This window comes from Polyodon spathula, chromosome 6 (assembly GCF_017654505.1).
Source record: "Polyodon spathula isolate WHYD16114869_AA chromosome 6, ASM1765450v1, whole genome shotgun sequence".
Lineage (NCBI taxonomy): Eukaryota > Metazoa > Chordata > Actinopteri > Acipenseriformes > Polyodontidae > Polyodon > Polyodon spathula.
Window position 1 is genome coordinate 51827577 of NC_054539.1, and position 25489 is coordinate 51853065.

The following is a 25489-nucleotide window of genomic DNA, read 5'->3' on the forward strand; positions in this document are numbered from 1 at the left end:
CATTCAAAAATTTAATTTTTAAATGAAAATGTAAATCTTGTCAATTTCAATGAAATGGTCACCCAAAGCAAGGGGATTTCAGTCTGAAGCCCAAGTCAGTTAAAAGTCTGAAATGTGTATAATATGGTGTTAGAACACTGGCCTAAGTATAAATGTCTTTGTTAGATGTTCTCTGAGTTAACTAGCATGTTACCTAATTAACCTCTTGTAACCAATTATTGTTAACAGGTGAGGGTCCATGATTACTATAACTATAGGTAGCATAGGCACAAGTTTGTCATTCCTGAATGTATGGGAGCAGAAAATGGCAAAATATGCTCAGTTAAGCAAAGAAAATCACAAGAACTTTGCAAGTGTCTGTAACTGCTGTGGCCAAGACCATGAAACGATTCGAAGAAACTGGCACTCATGAGGACCAAACAAGGTCAGGCAGGCCAAAGCTGACCTCAGAATCAGAGAACAAGTTCATTTGAGTCACAAGTCTGCAAAACCGGCGATTAACTGCCCCTGAAATACAAGCTCAGCTAAGAAGTACAGATGTTTCAACATCAACTGTTCAGAGGAGATTGCGTGAAGCTGGCCTAACTGGATGAATTGCTGCAAAGAAACCATTGTTAAGAGTGCAGAATAAGAGGTAGAGACTTGCCTGGGCCAAAAAACACAGAAACTGGATGTTTGAGGAGTGGAAGTCGGTTTTATGGACCAATGAGTCAAAATTTGAAGTATTTGGGTCCAAACACAGATTATTTGTAAGATGCAGAGAGGGTGTGCGCATGAGTTCTGCATGTGCGGTTCCCACTGTCAAGCATGGAGGAGGCAGTGTCATGGGGTTGCTTTGCTGGTAACAGAGTTGGTGATCTTTACCAAGTCCATGGCAAGCTTTTCTTGAACATTGCTTTGATACTCCTTATGTTTTGTTTTGTATATTGTAACATGTGTTTTCAGTATTTACAGAAACATATACGACTGAAAACATTGTCAATTATGAAAAAAACCTAGTTTCCAGCAAGTGTACTCAAACTTTTGACTGGTACTGTGTGTAATATATATATATATACACATTTTAAATTAATATTAATTAATTAAATGAATTACAAAAGTAAGTATTCAAATCAATTCAACACTTGCCATTCTGATTGGTCTGCTTCTTGTCCCTTGAACTACAGCATTTCCATGTCCCATTTGGAAAATAAATACCGTATTTGAAAATGAAATTAACGCCTCACTCAGATATCGTCTTTTTAATAGACGACGCCCTCGAATAAACACCGCTCTCTCGATAAAGAAACGTAAAGGATTTTTTTTTCTATCCCTGCTCAAAAAATAAAGAACAAAACAACTCTACTTATGTACATGCGACGCCCGTAAAGAGACTGCAGCCTCAATCCACCATTAATACAAACTAATGTACACACACCTTAGTAAGCACTTTTTTTTTTTTTTTTTTTTTGGTACAGTCCCTACACACAACCCAAGATGAATTAACTACTTACAGGACAGCAGCCCCCCCCCCCACCCCCACCCCCCCCAGCAGTTCAGTGCCAACACAGCAGGGGATAAAACAAGGGCTGTCTGTTTACCTCGCCCGGTAGTTTAAAAAACGTGTCTTATACTTTAAGCTTTTTATAAAGGATTTGGTTCACTCTTGAAAGAGACTTTTGTGGTTAAATGGATGTTTTGTTGATGTTGCTCCTGGTCATTGCATGCATTCTCATGCTACCTGCAGAACAGGCTCAGAATTGAGGGGCCTCCATGTTCCGTTCCGTACTTGCTAAGATAATCAGGAGAATGCTTTAAAAAATAGGTCCATGAATAATAATGTAACAAATCTTTCTTGTCACTGGATGTATCAAAGCTGGGGTTTTAACCCACCAACGTTTAATTCAGTGATTTCTGCCTAGTGTAAATGCCTTTTGTTTGCTTAACTTTTTAGCTTACCTTTTGGCTGCTGATCATATTATGAAGCAGTATTCCAAGTAGACTTGGTTTCTAAAATTTTGTATGGACTTTTGCAGGCAGAAGCAGCAGATCGCCCAGCTGCATCAGAGGATGGCAGAAAATGAGCTGCGGGTGGAACAAGTAATCCGGCGTCCACATGGGAATTACGAGGATCAGTACATACTGAAGGTATTTAATACCATTAATTGAAATGTGTTATAATTTGTAGAAATGTATGTCGTGGTGATCTAGGTGAATGTTGGCCTATATAACTGTTTGTTTTGTTTGGCCACTTCATGCAGTTCCACCCTGTGCAGCGCAGTGTACCACCCCTGATGCCTTTTGGTTTATTAATTTAACAGATGAGTACAGCCTCCTTTCAACATGTGGCTCTCTACAGCCCTAGAGGAAGGTTGTTTTGTATTTGAAGATTTTGTGTAAAAGTGAATATGCCATCATTTAAAAAGGGGGGAAAAAGGACAAGCTGAAATGTCTTGATCAGTTGTCCTAAGGTGAACAAAAATCTTAGTTGCTTGGCTATCAATGTCCCTGCACTCTGCATATAGCTGTCCTGAAAAAGATCCAAGAACAATCAGTAATGTCTTTCTTTTGTTTTTGTACCTATTTTGTAACTTTTTAATTACTTACCTTTGTGTGCAGAAATAAGTTACGGGACATGAATTGTGCTTCAAACCATCTTTATTCTAGAAGCGTAAAAAGACCTTTCTATCGAATCTTATCCCCCCCCCCCCCACACAGGAATCGCAGTATGACAAATCTCCCTTGCAGGCACAGCTTTCAGGAAGATCAAAAGCTGTCCACTATGAGAATGAAGAGCTGGAGCACAAGCTCGCTACCGCAGAGCTGAAGGTTGTACATCTCCATGACGTCCTGAAGCAAAACACACAGAAGTACACAGAAGAGATAAAGAAATTGGAAGAGAAGGTAGGCATTGATTTTGTTACTTTGACAAGATTGATTTCCTTGTTTTCTAAAGTAGAGGTGGTTTTATTGATTGCTATATCTTAAAGTGAGCAGCATCTAAGTTTTTAATTCATACCCAGAAGCCTGATTAACCCAGGTTACTTTGCCTTGCTATTGTTCAAGTATCTGCAACAAAAGAAGGGGTATACATACTTTAGTGTTTACTGTACAGAATGTCCTAAATATTGTGCTTGTATTACAAATGAGTAGTATTGCAGTGCCACTATATTTGACATCTCATTGACATTTTGTATTCACAGTTTAGAAGGTTATTAGTTGTTAGTGTATCTTAATTGCAGAGAGAAGAGGATTAAACTGAATGTTGTTACAGTCTAATGAACTAACCTTGCCTTTTGCACCACAGCAATTCAGGACCAGCTGAATTGGTAAAACAATATCAAACTGCTTTGCGCTTTAATGATCAGTCATGTCGTTGGTTTCTTGTGCTTTGTGAGCAGTTTCTGGTGGGAAGGTGGTTCCATTTTTCTTGTGTGTTTTTCATGTGGTGTTTTTTGGGGGTTTTTTTGTAGGTGACAGCCAGAGAGAAATATATTAGCAGCGTTAAGAAGAAATGTCAGAAAGAATCTGAACAAAACCAGGAGAAACAGCAAAGAATAGAGACGCTGGAGAAGTACCTTGCAGACCTCCCTTCACTAGATGACATACAGACCCAAGCTCAGCAGGTAGAGCAGTCTTCCTTATTGCACTAATATCTAGCAACACTCATTATTGTTGCCAGACTGATTTGTAATTGTGGGGTGTAACACTTGACCCGAAAAAAAATTGACAGAAATTAACATTGTGTTGGTGGTATACTGTCTCATTCTATGTCCCAGTTTTGTTTTTGTTTTGTTTTTACATTCATAGATGATATCTCCTTCCATGTTTCATGTTCAGTTACTGTTGTCTTGCCATCTTTTAAAAAAATTTATGTGTTGCTTTCTGAATTTGGAACTCTACATAAAAAAGAGCAACATCTACAGAACTGCAGTTGTAGTACGTTAGTATACCACCAGAGGTCAGCACATCCTAGGTGGTGATCTGCTCAAGGAGTACAGAACTGTACTTGCTCCAGTTAGAACAAGTGCTCCAGATAAAGTTTTGGGTCTGGAAGTAACTTACCCTCTAACACTGACAGAATCAAATTTATTTTCAGGGGGTAAAATGCAACATTGCCTTGAAGTCATGAGTAGCCTCGATAAATACTGTAAAATCTTTAATGGTAATGGGGAAGGCATTAAAAAAAAGGCTCATTTTAACTGCAGTGTTAAACTCCTGTACAACCACGTGTGTTTTCTACAAGGTTCTTTATCGGCTCAGTGCATTTTTCCGAGGTATCACACTGACTGCAAATTAATTTTCTTTACTTATATTTAGGGCTTCTGTTTTTGGGGTTTTATTAATTGTATTTTTCAGTGCTTATTTTTAGCTATTTTCAAGATACTATAAATTGCTTTTTTTTCAGGGCTTTCGTTTTTGATAGGCTGTATGAAATTTAGTGTTCGGTTACTTTCCTTTTTTTTCTGTCAAAATACAGTATGTACAGTAGTAACTCGACAGTACTTGCACACTTAAGTTTGTCCTTCTTTCCTTTGCTGTCTTCCACAACAAAATCCTTATGGTCACGGGCACATTCTTCTGGGGTTTTTGTTTGTAGGTATTTTTGTACATTTCATCACAATTCTGTTTAAATCCTCTGTATCTTAGCAGTAATAGAGCTTTAAATCCCTCTAACAACCCTCCATCCTGATTGTAATCTTGTTTTAAATCTCGCAAGCAGGGTCTCCAATAGAAATGTAGGAATGTACTGTCACTCAGTAGTTGGGGCGGGTATAAAGTATTCAGAACGATTCAATGGTAGATACAAGTCAGGAAGGTGGGATATTGCCCAGCAACACTGGGAAATGTATTTATTATTAATTTTGTAGTAGGTTTTATTTTTTAATGGGAAAAGGGTAAAGTCAACGTGAATTGATTAACCATTTCCACAGTTTTTTCCTGGTGTTTTTCTGGTGTTTTATTGGCTACGCACCGATTTCATTTTTTTTGTATCGGATGGGGAGGGGGGAGGGTTTGGTTATTGTTTTTTTATCGGTTAAAACCGAAAATCAGAAGCCCTACTTATATTTTAACATTACATTTTTAAACTCTGTGAACAAGTTAAAACTTCAATATAAATTCATGTAGATAAATAAAATAGGGAAATGCATTAATACGTTATAAAACAGTTAATTTAATAGTATAGTCACCTTTTTTTATAGCGGTTGCTTCTGATGATGGTTCCAGTTGTATTTGTAGCTGGACTGGGGTGTTTACACTTCAACCTGTGTAGCTTTGAATTTTTCTTATTCTTACTGGGTCGATTGCAGTGTACCAAAGTCAGTCCACTTGATGCGTTTAACTAGTGGATTAAGCAGGTTTATTCCACTTGCTTGGACTAAAGTTAGTACGTTTGTTAATCCCGATTGCAGCGTACCAGACGATAAACACCACAGGTGGATCCTCCACTAAATCGGACTAAACAAGATCCTGATTGCAGCATACCAAATCGGACGTGAGATGATCCTGTTCAGGTGGACTAACTTAGTATTAAGAAGTATAAGACTAACTTAGTATGCTTGCTTATCCTTTGTTAATACAGCACATTTTAAAACAAAGACAGCTCCATTATTCTCAGAAATTACATCTGAAAATTATTAAAATGAAAAGTGAAGTCTTTTGAAGCATTTTGTTCAGTAAGATTCGCTCGCCGATGCCAAGTCGAATGAAGCGCTTCATGCTCAGTGCAAGGTACTGTAGACCCGCATAACCCAGTGTCTCAAGTGAAAGGCATCACTAAAATGTAACAGAATACAGAACTATATACAATACTTTAAATGATTATATACAATTGACAACTGCACTGTGCATGTTATATTATTATATATTGTATATACTTGTATTGTTGATACACAATATTGAGCAGTTATACATTTTATAGATAGACTGAGAATGTAGCCTATAATTTAAATATGCAGCACCTTTTTCTCATTTATTATGGTTGAGCAACAAAATATTCTGAAGACTGGTTTTGTTTTATTCATAAAAATGTTGCAAAAAACTACAAAAAGTACAATTAGGCCTATCGATATAGATTATGAATATGTATTTTAAATGTTTGCCCGAATCATGCCTAATGTAGCCTAATCAAAATGCTTTTATCATTAATAGGCCTTGTGACAGGGTAGTGTTGCGGGCCCAGGTGGTATCGGCAGGCAAGGAGACTGTGGTTTTAGCACGACTGCATGTTTTTAATAAACGCAAAATACAAAGGTTTAACAAAACAGAACACTGCTGCTCACAGCGCAAAAATAACAGGTTAAACAAAAACAAGTCAGGAACACAATAAACAGGAACAAAATAACCGGCTCAAGGGCCAAAACAAAATAATTAAACAAAAAACAAAACTGTTCAGGCTGGGAAGAGCCTTCACTGAACTTATCCACCAAAAACATACACAGAGTGCACAAACTACAACTCTCCAACTCCCTTCACCAGACAAAGGATTTTCTCCCCTTTTTATACCATGTGGCTGGAGCCTAATTATCAATTATTCAATCCGCTCCAGACACATTCTCACATTTATTTTGGCAGGGATAGGAAATTAACCCCATACCTGCCAACCACCACCAAAACAATATTTACAGGCAGCTATTACTGTATTTTTGATTTTTCAAATTTTCAGACTTTTTTGCCAGTGCTTTCAAAATGTTCATTGTTTTTAATCAAATGTTCTTAATGACGATGTACAAGAGGTGTGAGTTTATCTTTACACCTTCAGTTGTGAATTTACATCCACACTTGTGGAGTTTTATCATGGGTTAGTCCTCATTGACTGGCTAACTTGTTCCACTTGTTCAGACTAGCTAAACCACTTGCTGTTTGGTACGCTGCAATCAGGACTCACTTAGTACAGATTTGCAGGATTTGCTAGACCGCTTTTTAGTCCACTTGATACAGACTAAGTCACTGGTATGCTGCTATCGACCCACGATTGGCTGCAAAGAGACTGGATAATGTTTGTTGCTTTTTTTCTAGCGTGCAGTTTCCTAGTAACTGAAAACATTGTAGTCTAGAAGATGTAGTTGTTAGTGGAAGTTTTAGGGGAGGAGAGGCGAGGCAGACAAGTTGTGCAGCGAAATTAAAACTACATATTTTAGTTTTTTTTTTTTTTTAATGTGTAAAAACGGCAGGTATGCAACCTACCTGGACCACTATTTAGAACCCATTTTGGCCACATTTGCACTAAACCTCTTGCCAAACTGCACCGTGTGATTTATTTATTTTTTTTAATAGTGTGAACTAAATATTACATTTAGGCCTATACAGACCATTTTCCGAATTCGAAACCTTCTGTACAACACACCTGTGCTATCTTCAAATGGATAAATAAAGCCTGGTCCTATTCTTCCCTAATTTTTATTATCTCTTGATGTGGCTCGAATGTTTGGATTAAAGGTTGGTGTTTTTCATGCCACAGCTGGAAGTCCTTCAGGAGACGTCACACAAACTGCAGGAGACGGTTCATGATCTGGAGGAGAGGCTAAAGGAACACCGAGCTCTGGTCAAGGAGAAAGAGGACTTCATTGACCGCCAGAAGATAAAGGAGAAGGAGCTAATCGACGCTGTGCAGAGGTACAGCTTTCCTTATGCTACAGCAGGCCTAGGAGTAAGACTTTCATTGTGTACGCTTCCAGGCTAATGTTGACCTTGGTTGCAAGTGACTGCAAAGTGTGTTGAAATGCCTCGCAATTTTCAGCAATGGGAGTTTTGCTTCTAGTCTTAAGTGAATACTAGCAACATTTCTTACGCTTGCATTAATTCTCCATAGAATTTTTTTGCCTAACTCTGTATGCCATAATGCTTTGCGCACTGTGAGACTGAAATCTCCATTGAAAATCAGCAGAGTCGAGTATTTTATTAAGTAGAATATCTTTTGAAACGCTCTTCTAAATATCATTGGCTGATGCAGTTAAGTGGGGCTGGATTTTCATTGGTTAATTATGTGTGCTCCCATTGGCTAGGAAGTTTGCAGTGTTTTCAGCACAGTGCAAGATTGACAGTTGGAAGTTTGCCTGGTTGATTGGAAATTTGCATGTCCTTACAGCCTTTCATATTAATGAATTAATTATTAGATGAATTAACAAATACGTTAATGAATTACTGTATGAATTGACAAATGTATGGACGAATTGACAAACAAATTGACAATAGCCTGTCTGCATGGCACCGATATAAGGTAAAAAACAAAATCGGCTATCTACAGTTTTTGTTCTTTTAGCCAATAATGTACACCGATATTCATGCTTGAATTCCAGCACAGACTGTAATGTTTGGTCAGACGCACTTACTAATGACACAAAAACTCGGAGACAGTCATTTTCTCAGTCCTGTGTAACATGCGATCATCCTGCAGTCAGTATGTCTCAAAAGAGCTGTGTTTGGATTGTTTTTTTTTTTCAAAATCTTAAGACAACAATAGGATAGCGAGTTGTGTGCAGAACAGACTTGATGCTACATTTAAATCCAGCGATGAACTGAGAGTAGAATATTATTCTGATGCTTAAAAATAGGCTGAATCCTAAATAACATTGATGGTTTATTATTATTATTATTATTATTATTATTACACCATGTCCTTCAAAATGACCTTTTATCTTGCTTGATCTACATTGGTTACAGATGTATTCGGCATTTTGAATCGGGAATTGTTTACTGTGCTGTTTTTTGTTAAATTAATTCAAGTGTGACTGAATTTTGTAACTAGATGTTTTTATGATATTTATTTTTGACTAAATGAACAATTGAAGTTGTGCTGCATTTTTAAGTAGTGTATGCTTAAATTAAATTAAGAATTTAACTAACGTTGTTGTAGTTGACATTGCATAGGCTACATTTCTTTTCTGCTACAATATAGGTCAAAGTTATAGTACGCAACGTTTGACAGTAATAGCCTTTTCACACTTGTATACCCGAGCCGAGCCCTCACAGTACAGCTTGTTTCACACAAGCTGAGCCGGAACCGTGAAATTCTAACCTCGCAAGATATCTGGTACTGGGCTGAGCAAGGCTGAGGGTGGGGTTAACTCGTACTGTCCAAAACAATAAAATCTACCAAAAGATTTTACAGGAATTGAGAAATACGGGACTAAACTACAGCGCGAAACAGTGTTGTGAAAAAAAAAAAAAAAAATAAAACAGGATTACAAAAAAACTAAAGATCATAACGATAAAGTGGGTCAGACAGCAAAAAAATTAAATAATATGAGCTAGCAGACGCAGTTCATGGTTACAGACCTGCAATGACCGATATGTTTACCGTATATTAACATTGCATGTATAAAAACAAGTTGTAAAGAGAAATATCTTTTAATTGTTACATTTTTAGATTTTGTTTTTAATAGGCCTACTTTAAAACCATTTTGTTTACTGACATTTTTCAAATACTATCTGTAAAGTTTTAAACATATTATTAGTAGTAGTAATAGTTAATCTAACTTTAATAATATGAAATTAAATTATTCGGTTTGTATTTGCATTCAGAAACATGTGAAAAGCAAGTACAAACAAGATTTTTATTTTTTTTTCACATGCCAGGGCTCAGCTAATGTCACACAGAAGTGTTTTTACTATTACAAATGCACAATGTTAATTTTGTGTGACTGTTGTAAAAACAAATGTATAAATTGCTGTCAATCACACAATATAATACTGTGTTATTCTTTATTTATTTTCTGAAGTAAATGCAGCAAGTAAACAATATCTGTTGATTTGTCATAAATACATGAAGTAAATGATATCTGTTATTTTTTAATATTCATAATTATAAAACAGTTTAAATGTAAAGTTCTAGTACAGTGGTCCTCAAAATAATTTGGGCACGAGCATAAATTGATCTTACTTGGCTGTTTACACTGAGCATAAATGATCTTACTTGGCTGTTTACACACTGCTTCTCTCGCAAGATATATATATATTATAGATATATATATCGATATATATATCTAATATATATATATATATATATATATATATAGTGTGTGCTGCGCTTATTCCTTAAATAATTGACATAAAATATGCAATGCAAATATTTTTTAAGTAGCATGTTTACACAGGTAACCGTGAATAAAATAAAATAAGAGTGTAGATAGCATCTCGCTTTGTTTCAATTTGACAAATTTGTCAACGCTACTCTGTTTTAAAGATCGCTCATCTCCAGTACAGTTATTCAGAGAAAGTGGATTCGTAACTAAATATACTACGGTGTTACCCTTGTCTGGTGAAATAAAAAAATAAAAAATTAGAGATAGGAAATTCAATTCTAAATATCAAAATGTATTATTTTTCTCAATAAGTCGGCGAAATTCAGTGCTTACCTAGCATATTAACACCCTGCCTCAGCTCACGAATGATTGGACAGCTGTCAGATCTGTCAATTTCCCATTGGCTACTCACTCGCCTTCAGTTTTCATACAGAATACCGTGAACGGCCTCTGCTTGCTTATGATTGGACAGCTGCGTAAAACTTGGCAGATATTTGACTCTCTTGTTGGTTAAACTTAGTCGGTACCTGCACCTGAAACAGACGTAGTTTATGCCCCACCCAGCTAACTTATGATTGGGCTACCGCAGAGACAATGCAGGTGTTCAGTTGGTTGATCGTATCGCAAAACCCATTCATAAAAAAAAAATAACGTGTAGGAACAAGCACAGCATAAGCGAGCAGCACTGTCAACAGACTGCTGTGGCGCTTTTATTGGAAAACGTGTTTAAAGCTTTCTTTATTTTCCCACACTACGACCCGCCAGAAATGTGTTCACAACCCATAATTTGAGAACAGCTGCCGCGGGCACGATGGCTTGGCTTCACAGGCACAAATTTGCCCGTGGGCATGACTTTGAGGATCACTGTTCTTGTAGTTTACAATAGCTTACCTGCACTATCTATTATTATCGGTATAGGCTGAAATGGTTAGATAACTATCGGTATCTGCCAAGAAAATATTTATTGGTGCACCTCTAATTATAATAGCAATAGCAGTTATATTTTTGTTGAGTGTAGATCTCACACTTAGAACATAAATGATAAAGAATTCAAAACCACAACAGGTTATATATATATATATATATATATATATATATATATATATAGATATATATATATATATATATATATATATATATATATATATATATATATATATATATAGATAATCTAGATTCATAAAAAAATATATAATATATATATATATAAAGTTAATATTAGGTTTCAGTATGTGTTTTGTTTAGATTTAGTAACTCATAATATGTTTGTTAGCTACGTCTGGCCCAGTTTGAGAGTGTGTGTGACAGACAGGCTTGCTTCATTCGCAGGCCTGACACAGCAAGACTGTGCAAGAAATACGCTCAGCTTGATTAGAAGTAGTCACTGAATACTAAAAACACACAGTACAGTACAGTTTTAACTGTAGCCTATGTCCTACTGGACCAATCCAAACAGAAAAGCTGTAACATTTTTTTTTGGAGAAGAGCATGTTTATTTGATATAGTTTAAACATGTTTAGTACTGTACTAAAGAAACACATTGTCAGACCACATGTCACCAGAGTGAAAACTCCAATTCAGAAAAGTACAAAATGTAAACAGTAGCTTTCAACAAAACTGTTTTATTTGTTTTGTAAGCTTGTACTTGAGTAGATTTTAAAAACAATTTACAATTTCAGCAAAATATGGCTTTTTTGCCATTTCTTTCCTGTTTTCTAAAACAATGGTTGTAAGTATATGTGAAGTGTTTTAATTTTTTTTAAATAATAAGCTATAACTAGGGCTTCCGATTTTCAGTTTTAACCAATAAAACACCCCGATACAAAAAAAATGTGATCGTGGCTAGCCAGTAAACAGCAGAAACCACCGAAAAAACAGTGGAAATGGTTAATCAATTCAGATTGAGCACTCCTTTCCCATTAACAAGTAAAGCCTCCTACAAATAAAACAATTTAAACAGAACGTTATTGTCAGAGTGCTTATGCAAAACCAGTGCGAGTTTGCAATATAATATTATTCTGAGTGATAATTTAAATCTTCTGTAGCGGGCTTTGCGTTGTCTTTCACAATTTTTTTTCTCCTATAAGTGTTTTTAATATAAAAAAATGTAAAACCATCGCTTAAAAAACAAAACAGAAAACGAATCAACATATCCGTCTTGAAGCGTCTTTGATACCATGTGTTACCATGGTTATCATTGCATGTATTGCGTCATTTGTGTTATCTACACAGATTTATATATTTCGTGGGGACAGCTGGATGTTGCCGGTTCGAGTCTGGGCTATTCCACAGCCGACCGTGGATGGGAGTTCCCAGGAGGCGGCGCTCAATTGGCTGAGTCATGAATTGGGTCATGAACACTCACATTAGCCAAGGCGAGAGTGGCCTGCAGATCATTGGATGTTGCTCTGGGGTTCTTTGTGACTTGCTTGATGATTTTCCGGTTTGTTCTTGGTAGAGATTTTTGTGGACAACCGCTCCTGGGTAGAGTGACCTGTGGTCTTGAACTTTCTCCATTTGTAGACTGTCTGACAGTGGATTGGTGGAGCCCCAAATCCTTAGAAATGTTTTTTTAACCCTTTCTAGATTGATGAGCATCAGTAACTGTTTTTCTGAGGTCCTCAGGAATTTATTTTGATCGTGGGATGACGTGTTTCCACACACCTGTATGGTGAAGACCAAACTCACAAAGTTTCTGATCTTTTTATAGGGTGGGGCCTCCCAAACTCACCCCTGAAGATCTACCTAATTATTTAAACACCTGATTCTAATTATCCCCTTAATTGAGCTGGTAAAACCAGGGGTTCAATTACTTGTTCATGCACCATAAATCTTAATTACTCATTGTTTGTCTAATTCATGCATCATTTTGTTTCAAAAGACATGGAATTGGTTAATATAGATCATGTTGGGTAGTTAAGAAAATACTGGTTTTGATTCAAGAAGGCTATCATGGTAAAAACTATAGAATTTCCAAACCTGTTGGCTTTCTACATGTTAAGAAAATACTGGTTTTGAGTTAGAAGGGTATCAGGTTTAAACACTATAGAATTTCAAAACTTTTTCTCGGCACTGTGTATGTATTTATATATAGGCATATATATATATCTATATATATATATATATATATATATATATATATATATATATATATATATAGAAAGAGAGAGAGAGAGAGAGATAAAAGAAAGCTTTTCTCCTTGTTCAAAGAATTTGTTTTGAGTCTCAGTAGTTTCTGCTGTCCTGTTTGGACAGCAGTGGTTCTCATTAACTGGTATGGATAAACATCTTGATTTTTCCTTCCACTTCCCTACATATTGCTCAATATTTTTTTACATTTTTTTATTTTTTATAAAGGACTGTTTTCAGAATTATGAGAGGGAAGGGTTTGTGTAAACCAATATCAAGGACATTTTTTCCCATGGGCATTTTGAGGAGAGTTTTTCTACTTAATTGGCTTTACCATCACTACTGATGCAAACTGGAAATGGTCCAACACAAGTGAACTTCAGAGGAGCATTCAGCTATATCGCACATACAACCATAAGGGTAAAATGTATGTCAATGCCTGTGCAGCATTGTCCAGTTAGAACTGTAAAGGACCATTTACACTGTGTGAAAACAGCTGTAGCATAAATGACTGCAGTTGCTGGGGTCCAGGTTGATCGCTTTCTAAACAGAACTTAAAATGTTTAACCTCTGAGACGGCGCCTCTAGCTCTGACATCATAAATACAGAGTGGTATCAGTTATGCAGACGAGACTCCACACTGGATGGACTGTAATCCTCTTTTTACAGGGTTACATCTTTTATAATGTGAAAGTTCTCTTTAGCAAAAGAGAGGGAAATTTGTTGTATTTGTTTGTTTATGCATTTATTTTTTGTAATGGCTGGTCTTCCCTGTATTTCTAGCTTGCAGCAGAAAGTGGAGCAGTGCCTTGAAGATGGTGCCAGACTCCCAATGTTGAACATGAAGCAGCTCGAGTGTGAAAATGATCGCCTCCAGCAGCAGAACAAGCGAAACAAACAGGTAGATCGAAGGCCTTGTCCCAGGGAACGGCCTGTGATGTGTATGAGAACCAAAAGGTTTTCATTGCGACGCACATTCATCTGAAAATCATAGCAAGTTTACCTCTTTTTCTGTATTTCATTTATTAAGCCGAATTGCCTGTTCCAGATCAAGATATTCTGTGAATCTGGTATTTTAACTTGGACTACCCAAAGACTGCAGTTGATCACTACTGTTGTAAAGCATTTCATGATTAGGTTGAGAACTGCAGCAGGGATGGGATTTAGATTGCATTTTTAATGCTTGCTGAACTTGTGACATCTATGGTTTGCCTAAAGTTAAGCTTGTAAAACCTAGAATTGCTCAAAATGCCATGCAGTAGGAGTCAAATTAGTGTGTTTTTATTTACAGCAAAGAGTACTTCTTAATACCATGGCAGCTTGTGTGAATAATGATGTGTCAGTTCACTTTCCTTATTTCCATCAGAATACCGTTTAGAATGCCTTTATAACCAAATAGATGTCATTGTCAGACCTAGTAATGATTTATTGAGGTGGACTAAAACTGTCACTGGAATATATCACACTGTTAGAGTTCAGCATGTAGGCTAACTGCTTTCTAATGAACAATATGCATGTAGTGATCTATATATCCATATTACATTTCTAATGCTTCTTGGTACAGTTTTAGAAAGACTTCAGCTCTTCCTCAGGACATACAGTATTTTAAAGCTGACAAAAACCAAAGCCATTGGACGGGGGGGGGGATTATTTTTTTTTATGCAATGAGTAATTACCATCCAGTGATGTATTAATTGGAGCTTGTGTAATAGCTAAGGCACAATTTCTTACTAAAACAGATTTCTACATTCTCTCATTAACTTCTGAGCAGAATAATTATAATACATAATACATGATGTTTCAGGGAGGAATCAAAGTACTTTTTAATGAATTTAGTTTTTGTCTTATTTCCAGATCTTAGACAACCAAAAGAGACAAATTGGGAAATTGACAACAAAATTGCAAGTAAGGATGTTCACTTAGCTCAACCTTTTATTATTGCTGCTTTGAATTTACAGCACTCTGAACTTGCAAGATCTTCCTATATGTCTGAAAAGAAAATAGTTTTTTTTTTTTTAATACTTTTAAAATGTATAATTTCTCAAACCTAAATTCCAGATAAACTTAAAGCATCTTATGGTTCACTTCTAAATTAAGCAGTATTGTGTGTACAGTGAATCCGCAAATGGGTCAGCAGAGCATTGATTGATATGGTACAACTGAAGGGCAGCAGGGTACCACCATCACACTTAAAATAGACTGCAAAAGGCAGGTAAGAGTGCCAGCATTCTTCTACCCTGTCCTTTTAAAACCATTGCATGCATTTTGTTTTAGACTGCAGAGCAGAAGTTGGCGCAGGAAGAATCCATCTCCCAGGAGCTTCAGAAGCAGGCAGTTGAAAAAGAACAAGACCTGCAGCGACTGGCTAAAACTTTGCAAGAGGTAGACTGTTTCATTCTTTTAGCACTGAAATGCAGCAACCTGTCATTAAAACTATGCTTGATTGACCACCTTTTTATCCCACCGAACACAGTGACAGTGGAATACATTATAGGGCAGTAATATTACGATCTACTTTTTATTCATATCAATAAAACTAATGCTGTTCATGGAGAAATATTTTTAAAAAGAGTTATAGACAGCGAATGTGTTTTTGTTAATCTACTGTACAGCTATGGCCAAAATTTAGCATTCCTATAGTATTAACTATCTTTGCTTCATAGAATTGAATGAAACATGCTGAATAATGTTACATATTGAATTACACACCGCTTTGTAATTTTCCATACACTTAACGAAAAACTGACAAAAATTGAAAAATGTGACATTTTGAAATACAGTACTACTATTATGGCTCCAGTAGACTTTTGAGCTATCATTTTGAGTCTTTTATGCCTTATGTTAAGCAAAAAGTCAAAATTATGTTCAGTAGTTATTTATGTTTTTAAAGCACACGACGCACCACAATCCTGAAGTCTAGAGGATGCCACACACACCTTTGGCATTCGAGGTCAGTTGTCTAAACCGAATCAGCATTGGCAACTACAAAGACAGTGATACCATGTGCCAGTGCTTACTCTATGCTGTCACTGGCGCTGATAGCGCCCCCCCTCAGACCGCCGGCCCCCCGCTCACCCCACGCCGGCCCGCCTCGTACACCCTCAGGGGTGGTTTGTGCTGCATCGAAGTTGTGCAACATCCCCCGTCGAATTATTGATTCATCGAACACTCGCAAGACGACATCACCTGCTACACTTTCCTTTAGGATTAGTCTAGGTCGCGGGAGCTGTTGAGCACCTTACTGTCACATCAGTCGTTTGACCTAATACTATGTCTAGTGGACGCGTTTTTGCAAGTAGGCCAGCCGCAGTGTTGACGCTCTTGTCTAGCCCCAGACGGTGTTGTCCTACGCCACAGCTTAACCAACGATCCCCTTTACTACACGCGATATTTGCTGTGCTTGCACCCACTGTTCAATCGTGCACAGCCCGCGTTCCATCCGCGACTGACCTACACGATTAGGTATAGTACGGAGAGAGTCACTTCCTGCATCGTGTACATGTTCCACAATGTCGCCGACATGTGGTCCTGGAAGATGAGGCTACCACATGAGTGAGCTGGTCCTCATGCAGGTGTGTACCTGCATGTCCGATTCTGGCGATAGCCGCGAGTTGTTTTGTGACCTACACTGCGCCCACTCGCCCTATGCTCTACCTGTGTGACCCGACTGATTGAGGCGGTCAGAGCCTCTATCCACGCTGTGAACGATTCAGATGCGTCTCTTCCCGGATATACGCCCACCTGCATATGCTACTCGCGCCACCCCGATTATGTGTTCCGCCGTGCGATTGACACAGAGTCGTGCCGCGGACCTGCTACAGCTCATATATGTCACTGTCGCTCCCCACCTGCCACGTCGCGCATAGAAGGTAGCTCGGTGAGAGTAGTCTGAGACGGAATTGCACCACAGTGTATGTTATTTCCAGAGTGCAAGAGCGACTTCTCACGTCAGCACGTGCGATTGCTGCATTCCGCAGTTGATTAGAGGCTTTCATTTGGTGAAATTGTCAAACTGCTGAGGTTCGTTGTCCACATGAAACGGTATGGACTGTTTATATCGCTTCGTGTTGTCTGCCCGTCTGTGTTCGCATAAAATGTCGTATATGCTGTTTCATATTCGCGCATAGCTGGAGAGTAACATGAGGCAAGTAGATGCACGATGAGCGCAGATGCGCGATAGTACAGCTATCGAAGCCAGAACAGACACTAAAGCTAGTACTTGGTGCACTTCGCCCCTATGTGTGAGTGTGTGTGTGTTGTCCTCTTATGTGTATAGTTGTGTTCTATGTTTTATGTGAGCATTTTTTTCATGTATGTAGCAGTTTCCTCACGGCATTTCAGATTTGAGTCGCCCCCACAGTAGTAACCTTATCCCATTTGTCTTGTGTGCTAGCTATAGCGTAGACGCATGCAGACTGCGACTTGAACCTAGCATATTGATGACGCACGCGCAGATGACTAATCACTATTTCATCACAGGAACTAACTAGACAGAAATCCGACATTATGTCAACTTAAGAGATATACGCGACTCTTCTCCAGGATCATCAATGTGTTGTCTGCGCTAGTACTCGCACCTCTGCATGCGACGCGCGCGGTAAGCACGTCATCTGAGAGCAGGCTAAGGCTGCGCGCGCATTACCACACATACAAGGATGAGCTACCTTGCGCTGAGCAGCTGCGCGAGTTGGGGCTGCTCGCGACCCTCGTAGTGCTCTAGAGATGGTTAAGACATATGTGGAGCACACGAGCTTTACGTACACCAGGGATTCTCGCAGACGACTGACCTCATCAACACGGTATGACCCGCGTAGCAGCGACTCACACAATCAGGCCGAGTTGGTGTCTTCGGTGGTGTCCATATATTCATACTTTATAAAACTGTGTGCATCACGACCAGCGCCCCGACGCCATGCACATTTCACGAGTCACAGGAGACTCGATCTGGGTAGATATGTGCCTTTCGTTTCTCTCTCCTGTCTGCTATAGTCGAACATGCCCTATGTGCATAGCTCCGACATTAGCATTGTGAGTATACATGGATAAGTATGCGAGCATCGTGTAAAGTTTTATGTGAGAATAGGACACTATCTCGTATCCACCCGCTTGTTGAGATTGGTAGAACCTTAGAAATATGTCTGGTTATGTGAGTTGACCAGTGCAGGATCCTACTAGCTCGACTAGTTGCCTAAAATAGCCTCTTACAACAACAGTATAGGAGTAGCGTCGTCGAATGGCTGGTAATTAGCTGCCTGCAGCTATTGCCTATTGTGATGAGGGATTACAAGTACAATGTCGACTCCTCGTACATACGGTACTACTGAGATGTTCACAGTGCTCGCATCCAAGTACGGACAATGTTATATCCTGAGTCAGACAACGCAGTGAGAGTATGACAGTATCGTTGGTTGTGCTACTACGTGGCAGTTAGAATGCAGTAGTTACGTATATGTTACCACCGCGAGATGACCGCACACTAGTGAAAACACCTCATTGCCACGATACGATGCAACTAAGTTATAAGTACGTGTTATTCGCTACAACAGAATGGTGAAGAAAAAGTGAGATAGAGAAGAGCTACTGCATAGCGTCACAACCACCTCCATATTGACGCCTATCTCCGAGAGAGCATTGACTGTGAGAGGAGTAATCTGTTACGGCATAGAGGTACTAGTGTGACATCACGTATGGACAACAGTATAGTATTTTGCCTTAAGGCAGTGTGGTCATGCTGATTCAGACGATGATTCGTGATATATGTATTGCTTAGCTCTGACTCTGTATGTATCATCGCACTGACCAAAATTATGATATGCATTTGATACGTGTTGTTAGGAGAAAGATTCTGAATTCAAGATACTTGTTCTCGCAATCATGCTTATAGTAACACTGGATGACGACGGAAGGGTCAATTACGTGTACCATGTAACGTTCGTGCCAGTGTCGCAGTGCGGGCAGCAGAGGAAACGTCGCAGGTGACACGCTAAGGCCACGACAACCGAGGACTCACTAACAGCTGATATGGGTAATATAGACGTGGCTGCACTGAATGGTAGATGTGTTCCGTGTATGTCAATGTAAGCATTGGATTGACCAGTGGACAAGTGTAGCTGACAGAATGATGTCTACGGAATCGAAGCGTACCACTGTTTATGCTGGGGACCGCCCGTGGCCCTACGCAAAGGTTTATCTGGTAGGGCTAAGTCTAAACAGGGCTATCAAGATGGATCACAGATACGGTTCAGACTGCATATAATCAAGCCAGCTTGCTCCCTCCAGAGAAGCTCACTGCACATTCACCCAGGCGCATGGCAACTTCTTGGGCTTTATTCCCAGGCGCAACTGTCAGAGACATTTGCAATGCAGCGATGTGGGCTACTACCCATACCTTTCTAGGTTCTATTGACTGAATGTCGTGGATCCACAAAACCCAGGGTTTGGAACAAGAGTGTTAAGGGCGGCCTTGAGCTCGACCCTTACAGCATAAAATTAGAGGTGAGCCTTGTGGTTTTAGCCTTGTTACTTGTACTGGGTTCCTCATGGTAATGCGCAAGGTGCCCTTTGCAGTGCCTTGTAGCTTTCAATTGGTCTGCAAAATTCCTTGCGACGCTTGCATGTTACCATGAGTCAGTGGTACATTCGTACTGCAAAAGGGAGTTTAAGATTTATTATCATATCCGTGGTTCCCTGAAGTAAAAATGTAACCATTAACCTTCAAGGTCGATGCTAACCCTAAACCCTAACCCTCACCCTAACCTTACTGCAGCAAAAAACAAAACAAACAAAAAAAAAACAACAGCTAAGTATTAGGAGTACTGTGAATTAATTTACATTTGGGTCATTTAGTTCTGACCTAAGTTTTTTTTATTTAATTTTTTTAGTGATGATTTGTTAACATTTTCTTTTATGCTCTTGGGGTGGTCAGGTGCACCTATTGGAATAATGGACTGGCCTTGTTGTTTGAATGTTGACTGTTTGAAAGGCGTTAAGCTCACTGACCGCCTGTTGTCTGCCATCCCGTTGCCATGGACACTGTCAAATGGATGTGCTACGGAGACTGTCTGCTGTGCTGTACTGGCAGTTGTACCCATAATCTACAAACAGCTGTGAAAAACATGATTGCATTAATGGAAATTATAACTCACAGAACTAGCAGTTGTCCTCAAAAGCTAAATCCAGTCCAAAATGTAAAATATTAACATCCAAAGTGACCTCTGGCGGCATTGCTACTTGGAGATCTCGACAATATCATTGTTTAGTAATTCCTCATTTCCAATAGCAATGAATCTGTAGTTTGCAACAGCATGAATGATTATTTTTTAATGAATAAAAATGAAGTTTGAACACAACTCTAACCTCATGTAAGGAAGCCAAACACAGTGAACTATATACCAACATTCAGACTATTATATCTACATACAGTACAATATGTTTACTCTCTCTCTATTAGTACAAATATTTCCACAAGTTGACTGGATTCATGCCAGTATGAATGAGAGAGAGAAGTAAACCTTTCCAAATTTACAATTCAAATTAGCTTATGAACTGCCTACTGTGAGGGAGCAGAACAGGTCCACGCTCTTCTCTACATCTATGCTGCTTGTTTTTGGCCACATTTCAAGGCCAGGGGATATTTTGCATAATTTCCCCCAAATCACCAATTTTTCTTCCTGCAGTTTTCCTCTACCTTTTTAAATAATATGCCACTGTCTGGAGCTATGCGAGGGGAGCCTTGAAGTGAATGCAAACCTCCAACCTCCCTGCCCAGCTCAACTGACGTCTTTGAGTTCCCTCTCTGAATGGAAACTCACTACACTGCTGCTCAAACATGATTCTTCAGCACAGGCCAAGAGCAATAACATACATCTGGCAGCCAAATGGCTGGAATGCTGATTAAAGATTTTGAGAGAGACACTTTGAATAAAGACACCAATGTCAGTTCTGGGATGCTCCTCAAGGTAGCCCAAGACTAGTAGTAGTACTATAAGGAAGTTACTGATTGATGCAGTCACCATTGTTTTCATTTAAACTTCAATGTTTCTTTATATGCATAGAATAAAGGAAATGTCTTAATTTAACAGTAACAAATAAACAGTAAATACTGTCTAGTTAGCAAGAAAAAACAATATACCAGTCACTTAGCCCTCCAAAAAAGCTGAACTAAAGGTTACCCTTACAAAGTGAATGGTGTATTACCAACTGCTGGGCTTAAAGCCAATATAATTCTATAGAAACTCCAAGCACTCTCATCAAATCTTTTTGATACAAAAGTTGTTCATAGATTCTGTAAGATCCAGGCCCAGGAGTAGATTGATGAACCCTAAGAATGGCTCAAGTACACTACAATTCCTGCCCAGTTGCTGCTAAACATGCAACAATATAGTTAAACCTGTAATAGCTTTTGAAGTGAACTTTTGTTCTTTCTTTCTGGGCAATCAACCACTGTTATTAATTAATATTATATGGAGACACTGATTAATACTAAAATAAGGAGTTGGTAAGCATTGTTTTTTGGGCTGCTAATGAAGTCGACTCTTTGGTTACCTAGCAATGATATTTAGACAACAACATACAATTTCAAAATACGAGACCCTTATTTATAGTTAAGGAAAGTCTTTACAACACATTTTTAACAATACTACATAAAGCAATATCAATGTTATTCTAATACCCCCTCACAGTAACCATAAGTATCTCTGACAGTATGCCAAGTATGTATGAATAAAATTGTTTGGATTTTTTTCCCTGGGGTAGTAATAAACTACGGTGTGGTCCGTGGTTAAAGAAAAAACAGGCTTATAGCTAAAAGGCCCTGGTTCAAACCCAGCTCCGTCAAATTCCAAGCAGTCACTTAACCATTTTGTGCTCTGTCTTTCGGGTGAGACATTGCTGTAAGTAACTGTAGCTGATGCGTAGTTCACACACCTTAGTCTCGTATCTTGTAAAGCGCTTTGTGATGGTGGTCCACTATGAAAGGCGCTAAAAAAAGATTATTATTATTATTATTAATAACAACATGTTGGTTATTATTATAATGAAAATAATGTGGTTGGGAAATAGTCTGTGAATTTGATAAGCAGATGATAGATTTTACCCTTAGTCTAAGCAAGTTTTAAGCAGGGATGTTTATCCTGCACCTACTCAGTTAAAAAAAAATATATACCGCTGGATCACAATCACACTGGAAACAGCAAAACTACTGCAATGATACCAAGACCTGCGCACACTATGCCTGTCTGAGTTTAAATTCTAGGTTTTCATTTATCTATCAAACAAGCTTTAAGCTTTTTAGCTTTTAAAGCTTTTCTAGTGTTTTTTTAAATTTTAAAAACAGGTCAAATTGATTGCAGAAAGACTGGCATTGCATCTGCTACCAACTTTGTATACTGTCATATATTGTCACAGTGATGTAGGCCCTGGTATGATTGGCTGTAGGTGAGGGCATGGAACATATCCTGCTTAACAAATGCAACTTCACCTGGAAGCTTCTTGTATTGTGACTTTGTGAATCAATGAGGGCACCTAATCAGAGGGCTGGATTTCACTCTAAAGTTCTAATTTAACAGGTTTAAATGTTTACGACAAATGTATATTTGGTTTAATAAATTTAAGCCTTGCTAAAAGAGGAATCTACTATGCAAAACTGCACTGGAAATTGTTCCCTTCTGTTACTTAATGATTTCAGGACAATAAGTCCTGACAAAGATGTGCTTCTGCGAGGACGGAAAAGATCACGTTACATTCACCGTTTGTATCAAAATTTAGCAGCTTCCTCAAATCTAATAAATGAGGTACTTCATTGTCAGAAAATACTGTAGTTCCAAAAAACGGAAATAATTCTACCATTAAGTCCTGACAAGAAAATAAAACCCCCAAAAAATACCTACTTAACCTTCCTTCTGTACCTTAATGTTTGGACACCATGACCCACATACTATGACTGGATCATTAAACAGAGATGTTTTGAACCTGCCAGTGAAATGGAGATTCAGTCACGCATAGAAATACCAGGCTTTTGTGTTTCTTTACTTTCACAGAGCAGTGGCAAAACAAAGACAGCATTCTACTTGTGTTCACTGGGCTGCAGCAGTGTTTATTCTACAGTACATTCTGCAGAAAACAGATTCTATTTTATGACCTCATGGAAGACAGTTTAAAATGAAAAGATTTTCCTTTCAAATAATAGGGTGAACATGAATGGCAATGTATCCTTAACAATGCTTTACCAGGCAGCATAGATCTTTCACACTCAGCAAAATGCATGATTTCAAATTTGACCCAATTTCAAAATATGTTTTTTCAGCATAGGTAAATGCTATTAGAAACTGAGCTATGGCCTATTCTAATTACATGCCAAATCGAAACATTATGAATGATTTTATCTGTATTTAAATACATAGACATAGGATACATAACTGTCAGTTATCATATATATATATATATATATTATATATATTTATATTATACTAATATATTATATATCTATAATGCGACATTACAAGATTTCACTGCTGTATTAGATTAAATTGACAAAATTCCAGACATTTATTCCAAGACTTTTTTCACGCTGGGAATAAATTGGTATACATACTGTACCAGTGGTTCGAACACTGCAGATCCCAGGATAAACAATCACCTCCACCAAACGACAGGCTATTTTATAGTATCCTGGAAGTAAACACAGATTAAACAACATCTTGTGTAATAACACATGCTTATGTGTTTCAGGGTGAATTTTAAGTTGCGCTGGGACAAACACAGGATTTTCACGTTCGGATATCCGCTCAGAATTTAAATATTCGTTCGACTATTCATTTGTTTTTCAAAAAGTAATAAAAACCATTATATTGCTCAGAACGCAGGCAGAGACAGCATAGCAGCAGGGCAGGGGGTGTGTGGCACTGTGTGTGGATTTATTTTACAGCAATAAGCATTTTACGTTAAAATAGAAAAATATCCCAGGAATAAAGAAAATGTATGCCTTTACTTTACTCCAGGGAATTAACTACAAAACAAAGGATGCCAAATTGCAGTTCAAGTTAAATGTTGGTGGCGGGAGCTCCTTGACAGGTTTCCAGGAGGTTGAGGTCAGAGGTACAATATTCAGTAGAAGCCCTAAATCTTTTCTGGATCCTGTTCCTTCTTCGTTGACTTTGTTCAAGTATGTCTACAATTGGGTCAGTTATTACTACTGTTATTACCTCCTCTCTGAAGACGGGGGTGGATCCTGCACTTTTAAAACAAGCAGTACTTAAACCATTACTCAGAAGCCCACTCTTGATCCTAGTCAGCTGAGCAATTACAGGCCCATTTCTAATTGCCTTTTCTGCTCAACTAATGGCTGCTGATTGTGGATGTTGTTCCATTCTAGTTTGACTTGATCTTAGTGCAACATTTGACACAGTTAACCACAATATTAACTTGGAAGGTAGGAGGAGACTGTTGGAATTTAAGGCATTGCTCTCCATTGGTTTAGATCATATTTGTCCAATAAATGTCAATCAGTTTCTCTTGGTACTTTCACATCTGATTCTGAATGAATTATTTCTGGTGTCCCACAGGGCTCTGTGTTGGGCTCTTTAATGTTTAATATTTACATGCTGCCTTTAGATCAGGTTTTCAAACGTTTTGGTGTAAATTTTCATTTTTATGCTAATGACACCCAAGTTTATTTTTCTTTTAAAACTAATTCTGACATAGCAGTTTCTCTTCTGTCAGACTGTATTGCTCATATAAAAAGTTGGATGCATGATCATTTCCTTCAGGTTAAATTCTGACAAATCTGAGATTTTGCTACTGGGATCTGTGAATCATTTGCACAGAGTTACTTTCTCCTCACTGTAATTAGACGGTTCTGATATTAAAGTCAGTTTTAGTATTAGAAACCTGGGTGTTATTATGGGGGGGGGGATTCCTCCTTAACCTTTGAACCTCACGTATGCATTGTTGTTAGGACAGCCTTTTTTCACCTCCACAATATTGCCCGTTTACGTTCTTTTCTATCATCAGTAGGTGCAGAAAGGTTAGTTCATGCACTCATCAGCTCGAGATTGGATTACTGCAAAGCTTTGTTCCGTGGCCTTCCTAATAATACTCTTAGAAGGCTCCAATATGTCTAGAATGCTGCTGCTCGTATCCTGACAAGATCAAAAGCTTGTGATCATATTTCACCTGTACTATGTCAATTCCATTGGTTGCCTTTAGAATTGATTTTAAAATTGCAATGCTAACCTAAAAAGCTCTACTGGCACTGCTCCTTCATATATTGCTGACCTGCTTACTCCCTATGTCCCTGCTCGCAACCTGCGTTCCTCTGAGGCTGGTCTGTTGGTTGTCCCCAACTCCAGGCTGAGCAC

General features: G+C 38.2%; 1 protein-coding gene across 1 annotated transcript in view; it reads left to right on the top strand.

Moving 5' to 3' along the window:
• Positions 1-25489, top strand: part of cep85l (centrosomal protein 85, like) — a 102251-nt gene that overhangs the window by 53354 nt on the left and 23408 nt on the right. The window contains exons 5-12 of the mRNA XM_041253845.1: positions 2016-2127; positions 2698-2883; positions 3453-3605; positions 7442-7596; positions 13917-14034; positions 14988-15038; positions 15408-15631; positions 16818-17010. Coding sequence (XP_041109779.1) covers positions 2016-2127; positions 2698-2883; positions 3453-3605; positions 7442-7596; positions 13917-14034; positions 14988-15038; positions 15408-15631; positions 16818-17010 — 1192 coding nt within the window. The remainder of the gene's footprint in view (positions 1-2015; positions 2128-2697; positions 2884-3452; positions 3606-7441; positions 7597-13916; positions 14035-14987; positions 15039-15407; positions 15632-16817; positions 17011-25489) is intronic.